The following is a 16,601-nucleotide window of genomic DNA, read 5'->3' as shown; positions in this document are numbered from 1 at the left end:
AGGACGCAGTTATGCTTTTTCAAAGTCAATTTTATTGAAATCTGCCAAACTTACAAATACAAGTACTCATTTCCAATGATGAGCAACAGTGAAGAAACATTTAAAAAACAGCATTGCACCAAAACTAAGGAACCACAATGATTGAAGAGTAACCAGGGATGCAGAATGATTCAACCATTTGGAGTGATGCAGAATAGAGCAATCATGTAAAGCAGAAAGATATTACATTTATTCCCAACAAGAGATGGTGTTGGTCAATAACACGTTACATTTTCTAACCAACTGTGGCATTACTTTCAGCATCCTGTTTCAAAACATGCAACAGGCTGCTTATTATGCAATTATTCCATCCTGTACATATCTAATATGGTAGGTTACCTCAGTTTTGGACTCATATCCTGTTTACCCTTTTACTTTGCTCGTCTGCTTGCCCTGACGTTTGGGACACAATTCAAAATGGTCTAAATTCAATCTAATGCCCCAGGCATCAACTTTTAAACAGACTTCTGTTCTGCCCAAGCGTCATTCAGACAGCCTCTGTACGGTTCTAGCCAGACCTCAGACTAAGCTGTATTCTGTGTCACAGCTGTGCTGCTGCATTTCCTCCTGAGAACAGACTCTCCGATTTACAAAGACGTCCCTCTTTTCCTGTCAGTCTCTAACCTAAGGAACCATACAGCCTGTCCTCTCATGGAAAGCCAACGACTCCTGATGTTTCTAGTTAGTGCACATTGGTTTCTATCACCCAGCCTTATGAGTTAAACAGAAAGGTCACCAGGGGAACCATGTACAAATGCATTCAGACGCATTATGCTAAGGCAACGTCACAGCTTCAGAGAGCGGGAGATGTTTCCTTTCCTTTTGCAGATCTGACATAAACGTTCCCTCATGCTAATTATTACTCCACATCTGTTCCAATGGTCTTTAAGATGTCTAACGCAGATGTTTAACAGGGCTATCCTATACTGGATGCCCTCCCCATACCCGCCCTAGCACAGCCAAAAGGGCCAGGGGAAGTGTAGCATTGTTTTCTCAGGTAAGCCCATAACACCAAACTACTGAATACCTCAATATGAAAAAGAAAGAATAACAAAAGGCTATGAATTCCCCCTTTCCAAACACTGTCTCCTACTCTCATCCAAAGCTTATAACATCACCCTCCATCATTAATGTTGATTGATGCACACCCCATTCACAAGACAATCATACTGCTATAGCAGAGCGTCAGCCCATGATCATGTTTTCTTGGATATCAAATGCACTGTTTCTTAATGAGCATCCCTGACATGCACTTTTGTACACAACCATCTCCGATTGGTCTCCATGTGGAGTGAAATTAGTCCTTCAGCTCCACCTGTTGTCATTTTTTCCCCTGTTGGTGACACTTGTGTTAAAACCAGGGCAATAAGGACACAACGTTTAGTCTTTGGAGCTCAGCCCTGCTCCCCTTCTCCTCATAGGCCTTTAAAAAAGGGGGGTGATTTGGGGGCTATGGGGAGTATTTGGATTCTCTGAGGTTCGAATGTCCTTGTTTATTCCCAGTCCTGTGGGGTGGTCAGTGCTCAGGCTCCTGGGGTACCAGCCTGCTGGCCCATCAGGGGGTCTCCCCCCTCCATGCCCTCCTGGGTGGGGGTCTGCTCCTCGGCCATGATGACGATGGAGTTCTCATCCACCAGCTCACAGGTTGGGTTGGAGAAGGCTGACAGGGGCAGGGTGATCCTCTGCATCTCCCGCTCATACACTCGCTGCTCATGCTGCTTCTTCAGGTCACGACCCCTGCAACAAAAAGCACAGACACAAGAGGTTAGGATGACGGTGGTACTGATCATCGGAGCAGATTATGTAGGCGCATGGGGTTGTTTACAATAACAGTTTACAGGACTAATGTCTTTAACCTGGAAGAAAAAAAACACTGCTATGAATCAGAGTTTCATCATAGCGTGCCTCGGTAACTTCCAATGACCTGCATCATCTTTCGAAACACAGAGACAGCTAGGTCACGATTTCTATTTATGACCAGAACGAGAGGCGACGTCCCATACTGAGTCTCATATCACTGGGATGAGGCTATTTTCAACAGTGGCCATTAACCTTGCAGTAGCAAAAACAACAGGGCCAGACAGACCTGTTCGAGACGGTATCTGGTCTGGCACAGGGAATGTTTTGATGGGACTGGGGCTAGGTGGTGGCAGGCATCCTGCAGTATGACATAAGCCAGTCCAGGCAGCTGACTGGGGCAGATTGTCAAATGGCACCCTATTTCCTAGAGCTCTTCTCAAAAGTAGTGCACTATGGAGGGAATAGGGTGCCATTTGGGGTACAATCTGAGGGTGTGCGATCTGCCATCTGCTGAACCGCATCCAACACAGGGAACATGCCATAGTGTTGGACTGGCGCCTCTTCCTGCTTGACTGCTTCTATGCGACACGTTACACAACTGTGCTCTGCTCCACTACAGCAGTTTCCTACGCATTGGGTCTGCATAGTGTAATTTTAGGAATCAGCAAATCCTCCTAACCCCACTTTTCAACTTTTTCCTAGTCTTGTGGGGCCATCCTTCCAAATCTTGTTGACTTGATAAGCACGGGCTTCAGAGGCTACACTTTTTTCTTAAACCTGATATCACAGCGTGAGAAAGAAATCAATTTCCTTGACCGATTTAAATCAAGCTACTTGAAACACACTACCCCCCAGCTTCTTAGAATAGATAACGCTGAGTCACATAATCAGATTGGACAGCCAAACCTGGAGCTCCAGAACATTTAGTTCTGTGCCAGAGGCCATCAGTCAGAATCCCCCATCTGCAGAACTGGGTCCTCCTCTCTGCCTGCTGCACCACTGCAGTAGATCCTCTATCTCCCCCAGGACTCCTGCATGCTCTCCACTATTTCAGAAACATCAAACGTGGGTGCCTAAAATAGCCAGGCTACAGGCGCCCTCTTTTTTTTCTTCCTTCCGCTTTCATGTTGTTGTTGTTGTTGTGGCTTCTGAACAGGCCTCATCACATTGGAGAGAGACAGCTATCAGGATGGGTAGTGGAGGGAGGCAACAGGATGGGTAGAGGGGGAGGCAGCCTGTGGCCTCTGCTCCACATCCTGGTAACATTCTGTGCCAACTGCCCACACAAGCCCTCCCTCACCCCACTGACATTCTGCCTGAGAGGTTCCAAGCCTTTAACTGCTGCCTGTGTCATGGACACAAGTCTAAGCTGTGCAATGCTACAAAATTGTAGATATCCTATTAAAGTATTCTAATTCCTAATTCTTTGTGCACAATGTTCAAATAAGACAGCTAATTAGGCATAATATAGCAGAACATTTTGTTCATGTTCTATTTTGGTCTCTCTGCGCTGTAGAAATAAGCATCTGTTGCAAACCAATGTAACATTGTGTGTCCCTACTCTCTGAGGCACCATTTGGTCTAGTGGTTCCCGTGTTCCACTTCGTATGTCACTCAGACATACCACATGATGCAACCTAACAAAGTAGTAGACAATAGCTAGGGTTGTAATGCTCTGTGTCTCCAGTCGGAGCACCTAGTGTAGCATAGTGGCTGATACTGACCTCTTGTAGAAGTAGCCGAAGGTGATGCCCACCCCCATTAGGATGATGATGGCCATCATGAGGATGCCAACCACATAGCCTGAGAGAGATAAAACACACAGGCTCTATGGTTACCAAACTGAATTCAAAGGTTTATATACAGTCTGCATTTGAAAATGTGCATATCAATGCACCTCACATTTTATCCCTATGATAATATTGTGAGTCCTTTATAACTCATTTATATCCATCTCATTCTATTGTGCCAAGCCGAGCTGCATCAAGCTGGACCACTCTTTTTAAGAGAATACCTTGAGGCTCACGTTATGGCCCTATGACATCCCCCCTATGTTAATCCATCTGCTTCAGCAGTGCAATCAGGACATACCGAGAGTGCCCAGGTCCTTCTTCTTGGGTCCTGTGCGTACCCGCTGGCTGATGCCAATGACTGGCTGGACCGCAGCACCCCCTCCCTGGGCTGACCCAGACTTGGTCAGCTCAAAAACCTCTCTCTGTGCTGTGGTAAGGGGGCCTGCCTCTGTAGGGGCTTCTTCTGTGGAGACAATATGAGAAAAGCAGATAAGATCAACAGCCAGTCCCCATACACCACCCGACCACCATGTTAGTTTGCTTTCTAGGTTTACTGATGTTGCCTTTGTGTTTGCATACTTGAACACATGATAGTAGTAGTGGATTAAATTTAACTGTATTGTTTAATTTCACTCTAAGTGCTTTTATTGTAGAATAAATGCGTGAATAATTTTCACTTGGTCCCATTTTAAGAAATCAGACCGCATGGTTTCTAAAATCCCTGCCTTGTTTGACATTAAAAACGTTGCTGCATGGACTCAGTAGGACAAGGAAAGCTACTGGATTTGTCTAATTTGTTCACTTTGGAAGCAGTTCTATAAAGAAATTAAATAATTAAAAAAGGACAGCCATTTCCCAGCAAAATGGGGGAAAGGAAGCTGCTAGTGTCAACATCTGCTCTTGAGCGCCACTGAGTCAGGCCCTACCCCTCCAGAAAAAGTTGTTTATCAACTCTACTGGAGTTGAAGAGCCTGAGGTCACAACCAGCAGTAGCCAATTACCTACTGTCTCCATGGTAAAAGTATAACTTTCCACCAATGGGTTGAGGAATAGGGTGGGGCTTACACCTACCCTGAGGCAGCCATCTGCCTAACAAGTTATGGCTCTACAGGCTCAGTACGGACAGGGCCCTTGTTATTGCTTGACATGCACTGCCTTTCCAGACAATGTGAGAGCAAAGGTCAAACCCCAGGAAGCATCCTCAAAGTGGATTAACTGACAAACTGGCCTAGTCTTTTCTTCTCCCACAGCTTCTCACGCGGGAGAAGATATTTCTCTAGAGATGCCTAATTAGCTGTCTTATTTGAACATTGTGTACAAAGAATTAGGAATTAGAATACTTTAATAGGATATCTACAATTCTGCATCAGTTTGTGTATAAATTGTTGCATAACTATAAAATAACTACAAATATACCGTCAAAAAATATTGTGGCAAAAGTGCTCTAGCTTCCTTATGAGAATAAATACATTCTAGGTTCCCAAGAAAGAAACACATGGCTCCCCTTAGATTTCTTTGTTCTCACGGCCCAGTCTGGGGGGGAAGTCCCACCATACCACTTCCAGACTCTCACTTTGGATTTCATAATAACATTCACAGGGTTAGAAAGAGCCTCAGAAAAACATTTACATTTCATCTCTTTAAAAAGTTAGACATTCCCCAAATACAGTGACACCCTTTTCCAAGAACTGCATCGAGATTCAATTTAGGGAAGGGCAGAGGCGACAGTCTTTTTCCCATCCAGTAATGTATTTTGCCCAGCCTTGACCTACATTTCAATGTGTGCACAATATTTATTCACTCCGTCGCAGCTATGTTTAAACAGCATTTTACATACATTTTCCCAATGTAGTGCGTTCACATGTGCACTGTATATATTTCAGTAACCGTTTCCATCCACATTTTTTATGCAAGTAAAGTCATACCGTATAAAAAAAATATATATTAAATCACGACAGCTGTGATGGAAACAGGAAGTTTCAGTACAATTTTATAAATGCCGACAGATCATTCGTTCAACATTGTGGGATATTTGTGTGCCTAAAATAAATTATGTGAATAATGGCAGTGGAAACACCAAAAATGTATATAACAACCATCATATGGAAGTAAACTTGATATGTTGTGTAGTCCTCCCACTATGACTTGGGAAACCATGCAGTTTATTAGGCTACAGATGAAATAAATGATGAACTTCACAGTTAGGTGAAAGTGCACAGTGATCTTGATGCTCCTTTCCAATAAATATTGAGGGTCTTATTCTGGTGACATGACAAATAAAAATATCCTCTCCCTTATCCATAATAATCTCATTATGTCGACTAGCATACCCGCGCAAGCTTTTGGCTAGAGCACACGGACCAAAACCAGAGTAGGCACATTTGCTATTTAATGCAACGTTTTTTGTGACAAAACTATCAGTAGCGTTGAAAATGCGATGGAAACGCATTGAACTTTAGATGTTTATTTGGTACATGAAAACTTAAGTGAAAAAGTACATTTTGTGTGCACTACGTCATCACGTACTGATTTTTATCTGCAACAAGTCAGTTTGGTGGAAACATGCCACTGGTGAGAAAATGTGCATATTTTCTTTATGCAGCTTTTAGAATAGTCACATGAAAATATGTTGCCAGTTGGATGGAAACCTAGCTAAATACCTTCGCAGGTGTCAATGGCACATGATTGTCTCTGGGCCTGTGCATCTAGGCCAGTCACGTAGCACCAGGGCTTCTCAGAGGAGTCTGGGTTACGGCAGTAGTTATGGTCCCCAATACCTACAGAGCATAAAGAAAAGGACACATCAACCAAGTCCTCAAAAGGATAGTAAAACAAGGAACATTCTGACAAGTGGGGACATTTGCTGGTCCCCACAAGGAAAAAGGCTATTTTAGGCTTAAGTTCAGGATTACAATTAAGGTTAGGACTGGGGGTTAAAGTTAGGTTGAGCATTAGGGAAAATAGGATTTTGAATGGGAATCAACTGTTTGGTCCCCACAAGGATAGTAAAACAAACGTGTGTGTGTGTGTGTAGATATGCATGTGACATCTTTGATATACTGTACTACTGAAATGCATACTCTGGGTTGGTATTTGCCAACAAGATTCAAATAGTTCAAACCTGACCTTGCTAATATAACCCACACAAAGAGACTAGAGCCTGCAGTTATACACTCTAAATAACATCTATAACCAAACAAACTGTTTACCATTAAAACAAATGTGAGTGACATTTAAATCATGGCACTTGTAGTGAACACCACAGCAATGGTAGCAGATGATAAACTTGTGTAAAATCAATGAAACATCAATTTGATGGCATATTACATGTTTGATTGTGTAATGTAATTTACCCATTTGTGAATCTGTATATGCCATTACATCATAGTCCCGGGTTGTGTTGGTCCAGTTTAGACAGGTTCGTCCTGCGGAGGAGCTCTGTTGCTCCCCTCTGTACTCCACACCATTGAATCTGATGCAGTCTGGGGACACATTCAGTGATTTATGGAAACATTTTATTGAAAATTAAGAGGATAAATTACCAGCAAATAAAACATACTAAGTGTGGAATGTAAAAGTGTAAGTCTGACGTTTCCACAACGCCATACATTCAAAAAGGAATTCCCATGGAAGTATCGCAATTATGCTTAATAATAATCAACAAGAATTGTATTCTTGAATCTTCTTGTTGTAAACAAAAAAACATTTTATAACTTATTTTGCAACTGCTTAGACATTTCTCAGGTCCTATACAATAATGGCACTATAAAATCCACATTTTAAACTGAAAATAGGATGATAACTTTTTAAACAAAGCATTGCACCTTAATTAAGTAACAAAGGCGCACATTCTATCGGATAACGTGGACTAATGTGAACAAAGGCATTGATTTTCAGTCATATGAATGTTACCTTCCACAATGGATGCGCTGTCCACAAAAGCGACGCTCAGCAAAACAAAGTGCAACGACAAAAACATACTGTAGATAATGAATAGGATGAATAAAATATAGGATGAATAAAAACGAAAACAATATGCACGAAAAATAAATTGATAAGCTATTTCTCAACCCAAAAAATAACTTTGCGTGGAAGAGCCTATGCTGAATAATTCAGTCAAACTGCTCCCATCGGCAGATCAGCCCTTCCTTGTCGAAGGGAGTAGAGCTTTCTTCATAAACAGCCTCTCTCCTGGACAAGGAAATCCCATTTGCAGTATCGTGCGGCGGCGCCAGCATCTTCAAGGTCCTAGAGCCAACCCTTCTCCTTGCAGAAAAACAGGTGTGTAAAGTACTTAAGTCGTTTTTTTTGCTGCTATCTGTTCTTTACACTTTATATTTTTGACAACTTTTACTTTACTACATTCCTAAAGAAAATTATGTACTTTTTACTCCATACATTTTCCCTGACAACCAAAAGTACTATTTGTATTTTGAATGCTTAGCAGGACAGTAAAATGGTCTGATTCACACACTTATCAAGCTAACATCCCTAGTCATCCCGACGGCCTCTGATCTGGCAAGTGCTTCGTTTGTAAATTATGTCTGAGTGTGCCCCTGGCTATCCATAAATAAAACAATTTAAAAAATGGTGCCGCCTGCTTTGCTTAATATAAGGAATTTGAAATTATTTATACTTTTACTTTTGATACTTAAGTATATTTTAGCAATTACATTTACTTTTGATACTTAAGTATATTTAAACTTTCACTTGAGTCATTTTATATTAAGGTATCTTTACTTTTACTCGAGTATGACCATTTTGTGTGACACCACTCGGCCCATTTCCACTGATGGTCCTACATGGAACCAAAACCGTTTCTCCTATGGACAGCCAAAAACCCTTTTTTCTAAAGGTGTACATGCTCAAATAGATTAGGCCTATTTGGCACTGAATACTACTCATTTTAATTAAGTTATAGTGAGGGTCATTCAACACAGTTTGATTTGAATAACTCATGGTTTCTCCTGATATTTGAGTAGCTTAATAAATGTTTTTATTGGTAAATAATATATCTGGTTCCTTTAGGATCTTCTGATCTGAACCCTCTGTTAAATGAAACATAGAGGAAGAACCATGAAGTTGTTACTCTAGACTTGGTCACCAAGGGCCTTGTTATACGGATCACTGATCACTTTTTTCCAATCTTTTTTTTATGGTGGAAAGACTTGATCTCCTCCTTTGGCAGAATAGAACTGCCCTGACAATCAGATTATAGACTGCAGGAGACATGGAAAGAAAAAATAAATGCAGCAAAAGAAAAAAGGAACAATCTCCCTGTACAGTAGCAGCATTGAAACACTTCTCCCTTGTTTGTCCACCATTTATCCTGCTGGCCCACTAGGCCAAATAGAACACATTACAGTACTTATAAATAATATGCCCCACTGCCCTACTTTGCAAGCTTCCAAAACATCACTTTAGAGACTGTTCAGAGTCCAGACACTGTTACACTGTATATCTCAAATCTCTGCCTTCCTGAGCTGTCCAAAGATTTTCCCAAAAAACTCACACTCAGCCAACAGACATACTGGATTAGTTTACTATTCAGACGTTCCTGCTTTTTAACACTAAAATAAAACACTTTTTTTTAAGTGCACAAACCACTCTAATGATTTACTTGCCTTCATTCTAAATACAAACCTTTCTGCAAATTTTGTTGACAGAGATTTCAACTTCACTGTGGCTTTTTACTTACAGGAGGTCTAATCCCAGAGAAACTTTTACCCAAAATATTCACAATATTTTAAGGACTGTGTTACTTTAGTGTCAGAGTTACTTGAATTATTATCAGACACACCCTATAAAATAATGCTGACAATAGACTTTACATTCAACACTTTATCCCAGACAGACCCTTTCATCCCCCCACACAGCCCCTCTCTCTCAACCCTACTGTATTCTCCCTCAGCCTCAGTCACTGACCCATGTTGATGTCACTGACAGGCCAAGACTTCATAAGGGCATGAGGACCGAAGGAGGCCAATGTTAAATGCTATCTCCTCTCCTTGTGCAGGCAGCTGGGTACTTAAGGAGAGAGGCCCCTGTCATTGTTGGCTGACCCCAGCAGAAGGAGAGCCACAGGCCACTAACAGAGCATGACTCAGTCAGCGTTCACTCAGCAGCGGCTTTTCACACAAATGTCACCCTGCTTTGTCAATTACCAATACAAACATTCTCCCTCTCTCTCTAAAACTCTCTATCCCTTTCTAGTCACTCGTTCTTTCTTCCCAAGCTTAACACAAATACTCTCTCACGCTCTCTTTTTCTCTCATGTAAACACAAATACCCACTGCTGCTGATAGCAGTGTAAGAGGAAGTTAAAACCAATCTTATTCAAACTGACTTCATATATTTTATTAGCTCTTTACATTGAGTTGACCTAAAATCATGTTGTGTTGATGCTGAGTAAAGTGTGAATGTTCTCTCTTATTGTTTTCTTAACAAGAGCAGAAGACTGGCAGTGATATGTCAGTGAGGGGAAAAGCAGATTCCTTGTGACCTTAAATGGAACACACAGCTCATAAAAGCCTTGATGCTTACTTGGCCTTGTTCCTGTCTGCCGTGGCTAATCATTTCATTACATGGACACAGACTTAATGAAAACCTCTGAGGCTGTATCCAGGTAACCCTGCAGTCTCAGGGAATGGTAACAAAGGCTCTAATAAGGCCAGATGGTCTGCCTCCAGGTTCCTATTAAACCCTAGCCAGAGTGCAGGAAACACACACACCGACACACACACCGACACACACACACACACACACTCCGGAAAATGCCCAACTTTAATTTTCTTAATTATCTATGGAAAGTTTCCCATGGAAAAACATTTGGACAGTTAAATAGGTCATAGTTGGAGTGAGCCAGACAAGGAAACAACACCGAAGTGAAAGGAGCAAGAGAATACAAACATGTTGTGTATAAGATTACACAAGTTGTTTCCTTTATTCATTTCATTATGTATTTTTTAGTTCAGTGTTCAGACATACTCAAGGACCAAAATCACAACATGTTATTTGTCTGTCTGTAAGTAGCACAGAGTTCACATAGAAACATTTGTACTGTTTGTTTTCAAAGCACACAGTGTTGGTATCACAATGGGTAAATCAGTAGATTATGTTACAGTGCTATAGTATTGTACCTGCTCTTAGACATATTTAAATCCTGTAAGATTATACACCCCGTTTATCTCCCTGTGTCTCTAATTTCTAAGACGTCTTAGGAACATGGATTGAATAAGTGGCATGTATGAGTTATTAATACAAATTTGATCTCAGAAGTGGTTACATAAAATAGATGAACACAGGTACGAGAGTTAGAGACAGATGTCTACAGTAAACCAATAGGGACCAACACTAAATACCACAGGATTTTTTTTTATACTTGGTAATGTAAATAAAGCATACCTGGTAAAAGTAGCAAAAAAGTTTCACCACAACACTTGAGCATGAGGTGGATGACAGGCAGTCAGTGCAATGAAAAACAGATATATGATCATGTAAACATGACTGAAAGAGACCACATAGATATGGTGGCATGGGGAAATGGTTTTTCAGAATCAAACGTTCAGATAATAGACTCTTGTTTTCTTAAGTTATCACTACCCCCTTTGTGTGCTGCCCTCCACATCCTGGAACCACACTATTATTTCCTCCAAGGCCAAGAAGGCAGCATTTTATTATTTGTCTGTTGATCACATCTGGTGTATGCGCTCCTCGCCTCAATAACACTATATTGCACATGATCACACTGACCTCCTCCAAGCACATCTACAAGGACATATTAGAAAAGGTCATTCAGACCCAATGTACACACAAATGCTTCCAAAGAGGGTGGACAGCACAGTAGCTGTAGCCTCTTATCAAATATTTGCCTGCACTGATAGATGCACATCTCCAACAAAAGGAGTGGACTACTGTAATGATTATGATGTAAGACTGTTCTAGTGTGTGGAGTGTTGCAGAGCAACCAGCAGCTCTACAGTACAGTCAATCATCTTCATCGGACAGAGGGAGGCAGGCGGTCTGACAATGGACACTTATCCAGTCAATCATCTTCATCGGACGGAGGGAGGCAGGCGGTCTGACAATGGACACTTATCCAGTCAATCATCTTCATCGGACGGAGGGAGGCAGGCGGTCTGACAATGGACACTTATCCAGGCAGAAGGCCTTCCACTAACGGAGCATAAAGCCTTGTATTCCCATGCTGTTCCCCAACCCTGCTGTCTGTCTGTCTCTACTGCTGCCGGCCTACTGCTGGCATTACGTCACCGTCTGAGTCTCTCTGCTGCAGATGAAACCCAATAAGACGTAGCTAATATAGAAAGAAGAAGTGAGTCGTAAGACTACAGTACGTTGGTGAGAAGAAAATACCCAGGATAGCATATTGTCTGCCTTTGGTGTATCATATTGTGATTGTCTTGTGTATGTATAAGACATTGATTGTTGTATGTATTAGGTGTATGCGAGAGCAGGGAGATGTACCTGTCCAGAGTAGTTTAATAGGAAATGGAACTGTACTAATTAGCTAATTTTATGAAACAAACAACAATTACATTCTGTAATTGAACCCCACAGTGGAGATGTCATAATACCAATAAAACCTAGCGGTCAAACATGGAAATGGTTCCAATCATTTTTCCACCATTCATTTTTCCCATAGGGAATTTTAGAAACACTTAAAATAGGGGCTGTGTTTCATGTAGGCTTACCCTGGCGTGACGTTTTGATAAACGTGTAAATCTTTCTAGGACAAGGTGACTTTTATCAATATATTCAGCTCTATTTACGCTCAGATTAGAAAATGCGAATTAGAATCAAAGTAGACATCATGCAAGATTACAAATCCCTGCAAGCTCCTGTCTTGTCCAGATCATCATGTTGTTTGTAGTTCTTTATGATGGCCACAATAGCAGCTAATTAGCATTCATTTTTTGTCGGGGCAAATACAGGTGAATATATTGATAAAAGTCACCTTGTCCTAGAGAGATTTACACGGTTATCAAAACCTCATGCCAGGGTAAACCTACATGAAACACAGCCCTTATTTTAAGTGTTTCTAAAAATCCCATATAGGAAAAATGAATTCTGGAAAAACAATTAGAACCCTTTCCTTGTATGATGCTAGGCTTTATAACTCATACTGTGATACTCTATTGTTTGCCACTACCATTGCTGCCAAACCTCGCTGCATTCCCCCCTTCCTTTATTAAATGTCATCCTTGATGCTTTTCTTAAATTGTATCTGGAGGTATCACTGGCTTGAGCACCCTTATGTATATTTATTTATTTATTTATTTATTTATTGTATAATCATTTCAATCAACAGGAGAAAAGAAAAGGCAATGTAGCTTACTGTAGACTGAAATGAAGGAGGGTGCCTTGCTGTGGCTGGTGGTGGTATGACAGTTCCACCAGGAGTGATCAGAGGCAGTTGGAACTGGTCTAGGGAGTCAGAGCTGTATGCATATCCTCACAGAGGGGCTTTGTTCATGGTCTAGCCAAGTACAACAGAGGGATTTAATGTTGGGCTACAGATAAAACACATCTAAACATGAAAGGCTATAGGAAAGAGAGGACAATCCCACTTGAATAGATCATTTCTATTTATTTATTTTATTTCACCTTTATTTAACCAGGTAGGCAAGATGAGAACAAGTTTTCATTTACAATTGCGACCTGGCCAAGATAAAGCAAAGCAGTTTGACACATACAACAACACAGAGTTACACATGGAGTAAAACAAACATACAGTCAATAATACAGTAGAAAAATAAGTCTATATACAATGTGAGCAAATGAGGTGAGATAAGGGAGGTAAAGGCAAAAAAGGCCATGGTGGCAAAGTAAATACAATATAGCAAGTAAAACACTGGAATGGTAGATTTGTAGTGGAAGAAAGTGCAAAGTAGAAATAGAAATAATGGGGTGCAAAGGAGCAAAATAAATAAATAAATACAGTAGGGGAAGAGGTAGTTGATTGGGCTACATTCTAGATGGGCTATGTACAGGTGCAGTGATCTGTGAGCTGCTCTGACAGCTGGTGCTTAAAGCTAGTGAGGGAGATAAATGTTTCCAGTTTCAGAGATTTTTGTAGTTCGTTCCAGTCATTGGCAGCAGAGAACTGGAAGAAGAGACGGCCAAAGGAGGAATTGGCTTTGGGGGTGACCAGAGAGATATACCTGCTGGAGCGCGTGCTACAGGTGGGTGCTGCGATGGTGACCAGTGAGCTGAGATAAGGGGGGACTTTACCTAGCAGGGTCTTGTAGATGACCTGGAGCCAGTGGGTTTGGCGACGAGTATGAAGCGAGGGCCAGCCAACGAGAGCGTACAGGTCGCAGTGGTGGGTAGTATATGGGGCTTTGGTGACAAAATGGATGGCACTGTGATAGACTGCATCCAGTTTATTGAGTAGGGTATTGGAGGCTATTTTGTAAATGACATCGCCGAAGTCGAGGATCGGTAGGATGGTCAGTTTTACGAGGGTATGTTTGGCAGCATGAGTGAAGGATGCTTTGTTGCGATATAGGAAGCCAATTCTAGATTTAATTTTGGATTGGAGATGCTTAATGTGAGTCTGGAAGGAGAGCTTACAGTCTAACCAGACACCTAGATATTTGTAGTTGTCCACATATTCTAAGTAAGAACCGTCCAGAGTAGTGATGCTGGACGGGCGGGTAGGTGCGGGCAGCGATCGGTTGAAGAGCATGCATTTAGTTTTACTTGTATTTAAGAGCAGTTGGAAGCTACGGAAGGAGAGTTGTATGGCATTGAAGCTCGTCTGGAGGGTTGTTAACACAGTGTCCAAAGGGCTAGAAGTATACAGAATGGTGTCGTCTGCGTAGAGGTGGATCAGAGACTCACCAGCAGCAAGAGCGACATCATTGATGTATACAGAGAAAAGAGTTGGCCCAAGAATTGAACCCTGTGGCACCCCCATAGAGACTACCAGAGGCCCGGACAACAGGCCCTCCGATTTGACACATTGAACTCCATCAGAGAAGTAGTTAGTGAACCAGGCAAGGCAATCATTTGAGAAACCAAGGCCATTGAGTCTGCCGATGAAGATGTGGTGATTGACAGAGTCGAAAGCCTTGGCCAGGTCGATGAATACGTCAGCACAGTATTGTTTCTTATCGATGGCGGTTACGATATCGTTTAGGACCTTGAGCGTGGCTGAGGTGCACCCATGACCAGCTCTGAAACCAGATTGCATTGCGGAGAAGGTGCGGTGGGATTCGAAATGGTCGGTAATTTGTTTGTTGACTTGGCTCTCGGAGACCTTAGAAAGGCAGGGTAGGATAGATATAGGTCTGTAGCAGTTTGGGTCAAGAGTGTCCCCTCCTTTGAAGAGGGGGATGACAGCAGCTGCTTTCTAATCTTTTGGAATCTCAGACGACACGAAAGAGAGGTTGAACAGGCTAGTAATTGGGATTGCAACAATTTCGGCAGATAATTTTAAAAAGAAAGGGTCCAGATTGTCTAGCCCGGCTGATTTGTAGGGGTCCAGATTGTGCAGCTCTTTCAGAACATCAGCTGACTGGATTTGGGAGAAGGAGAAATGGGGAAGGCTTGGGCGAGTAGCTGTGGGGGGTGCAGTGCTGTTGACCGCGGTAGGGGTAGCCAGGTGGAAAGCATGGCCAGCCGTAGAAAAATGCTTATTGAAATTCTCAATTATAGTGGATTTATCAGAGATGATTTAATCTATGACATTAAAAACATAACTTTTAAAACCATGCTAAATATTACTTGCATCATGGTTGCATTTTTATTACACAGACATGCAAATGCACAAACACAATGTTAATAAAACAAGCAATAGCATCAACTGAAATGAGGCTCTTTGGATGAGTCAGTATTGACACTCAGCTCAGGAATTGTAGGTGTAAGGAGAGGCTCTCCATAGGTTATAGCTGTTCAATACTTAGCAGGCCTCTCATCAGCAGCAGTAAGTAATCTGATCATTGCCATTCATCTGGCTGTAGTCAGTCAGCTCTCGTACATTACTCATCTGAGAGCCTGCCTGCCAAATGCTACTGCATTGTACTGTACTGTACTGTAGGATAGGAACATAGGAATTAAGCAGTTGCAGAGTGTCCATTCAAACAAAGCCCACATAGTTTGTAACTTCTGTAGGCATTTATACAGCATCCATGGATGTATTTATTCTGGACTTAGATCATCAAAGAGGAGGTCCTCTTTGAGGCAATAAATTGTCACAGTGTGAACCAGACTACTGTATCATCCAGGCAGGTCTCCAGTTATAGCTGCAGTAAAGGCAGCAGGCAACTGGACACCGTTCTGGCTAAGCATACAGGTAATTTCCTGGATGTTCTTACATACACTCTGAGGATCACAGAGGGGCCATAGGTCAGACATTTCCAGCAGCCACAGGAGGAACACTGGCCTGGCCAACAGGCCACCATGGAAACCAGAATCCATGAGGAGAGCCAACCAGGCCGGGTCCTGTGTCTCACCTAGAATGGAAGAACAGTTAGACACGATCAGTAAGTATGTGGCCCTTGGTCCTTGGCCTCTGTGTTACCTGGCTGGAGGTCTTTGCAGACCCCGAGGTTCTCCAACAGGTCTGTAACATTCTCCCTGGCGCACACACCCACACGCTCTGCCACCACTGACGATGCTGGGTACTTTTCAGCGAGCTGAAGCAGGTATGGAAGCTGAGATGCTGACATCACAGACGGTTCTGCAAACACGTGGCCTCATCCTGCTCATAGAGACTAGCACACCTGTGAAACACAGAGTGAACTATGAACAACAAAAAAAGAACATAAGACTGAGTGACAAAATACATATTCTGTAGTGATGAGCGATTAACCGAAATGTCGGCTATTTTTCGTTTTTTAAACAAGTAATTGACCGACATCGGTTCAATTATTTAAATTCCATTTGCTTCGTTTTTTTTCAACGGGCTCAACATGCACATTACGCTGCAGTTTCTCTAGAGATAAA

General features: G+C 42.1%; 1 protein-coding gene across 1 annotated transcript; it reads right to left on the bottom strand.

Moving 5' to 3' along the window:
* Positions 1-12: 12 nt before the first annotated feature.
* Positions 13-7,611, bottom strand: pik3ip1 (phosphoinositide-3-kinase interacting protein 1). Its single transcript, XM_029763062.1, has 6 exons — positions 7,545-7,611; positions 6,986-7,114; positions 6,293-6,409; positions 3,931-4,095; positions 3,564-3,642; positions 13-1,776 (listed from the first exon to the last, which is right to left on the bottom strand). The coding sequence occupies exons 1-6, from the start codon at positions 7,609-7,611 to the stop codon at positions 1,563-1,565; spliced, it is 771 nt and encodes a 256-aa protein (XP_029618922.1). The 3' UTR covers positions 13-1,562.
* Between the last annotated feature and the right edge of the window lie 8,990 nt (positions 7,612-16,601).

The sequence above is a fragment of the Salmo trutta genome, chromosome 9 (assembly GCF_901001165.1).
Source record: "Salmo trutta chromosome 9, fSalTru1.1, whole genome shotgun sequence".
NCBI lineage: Eukaryota > Metazoa > Chordata > Actinopteri > Salmoniformes > Salmonidae > Salmo > Salmo trutta.
The sequence above is the reverse complement of the archived record's forward strand: the minus strand, read 5'-3'. Positions and strand labels throughout refer to the sequence as shown.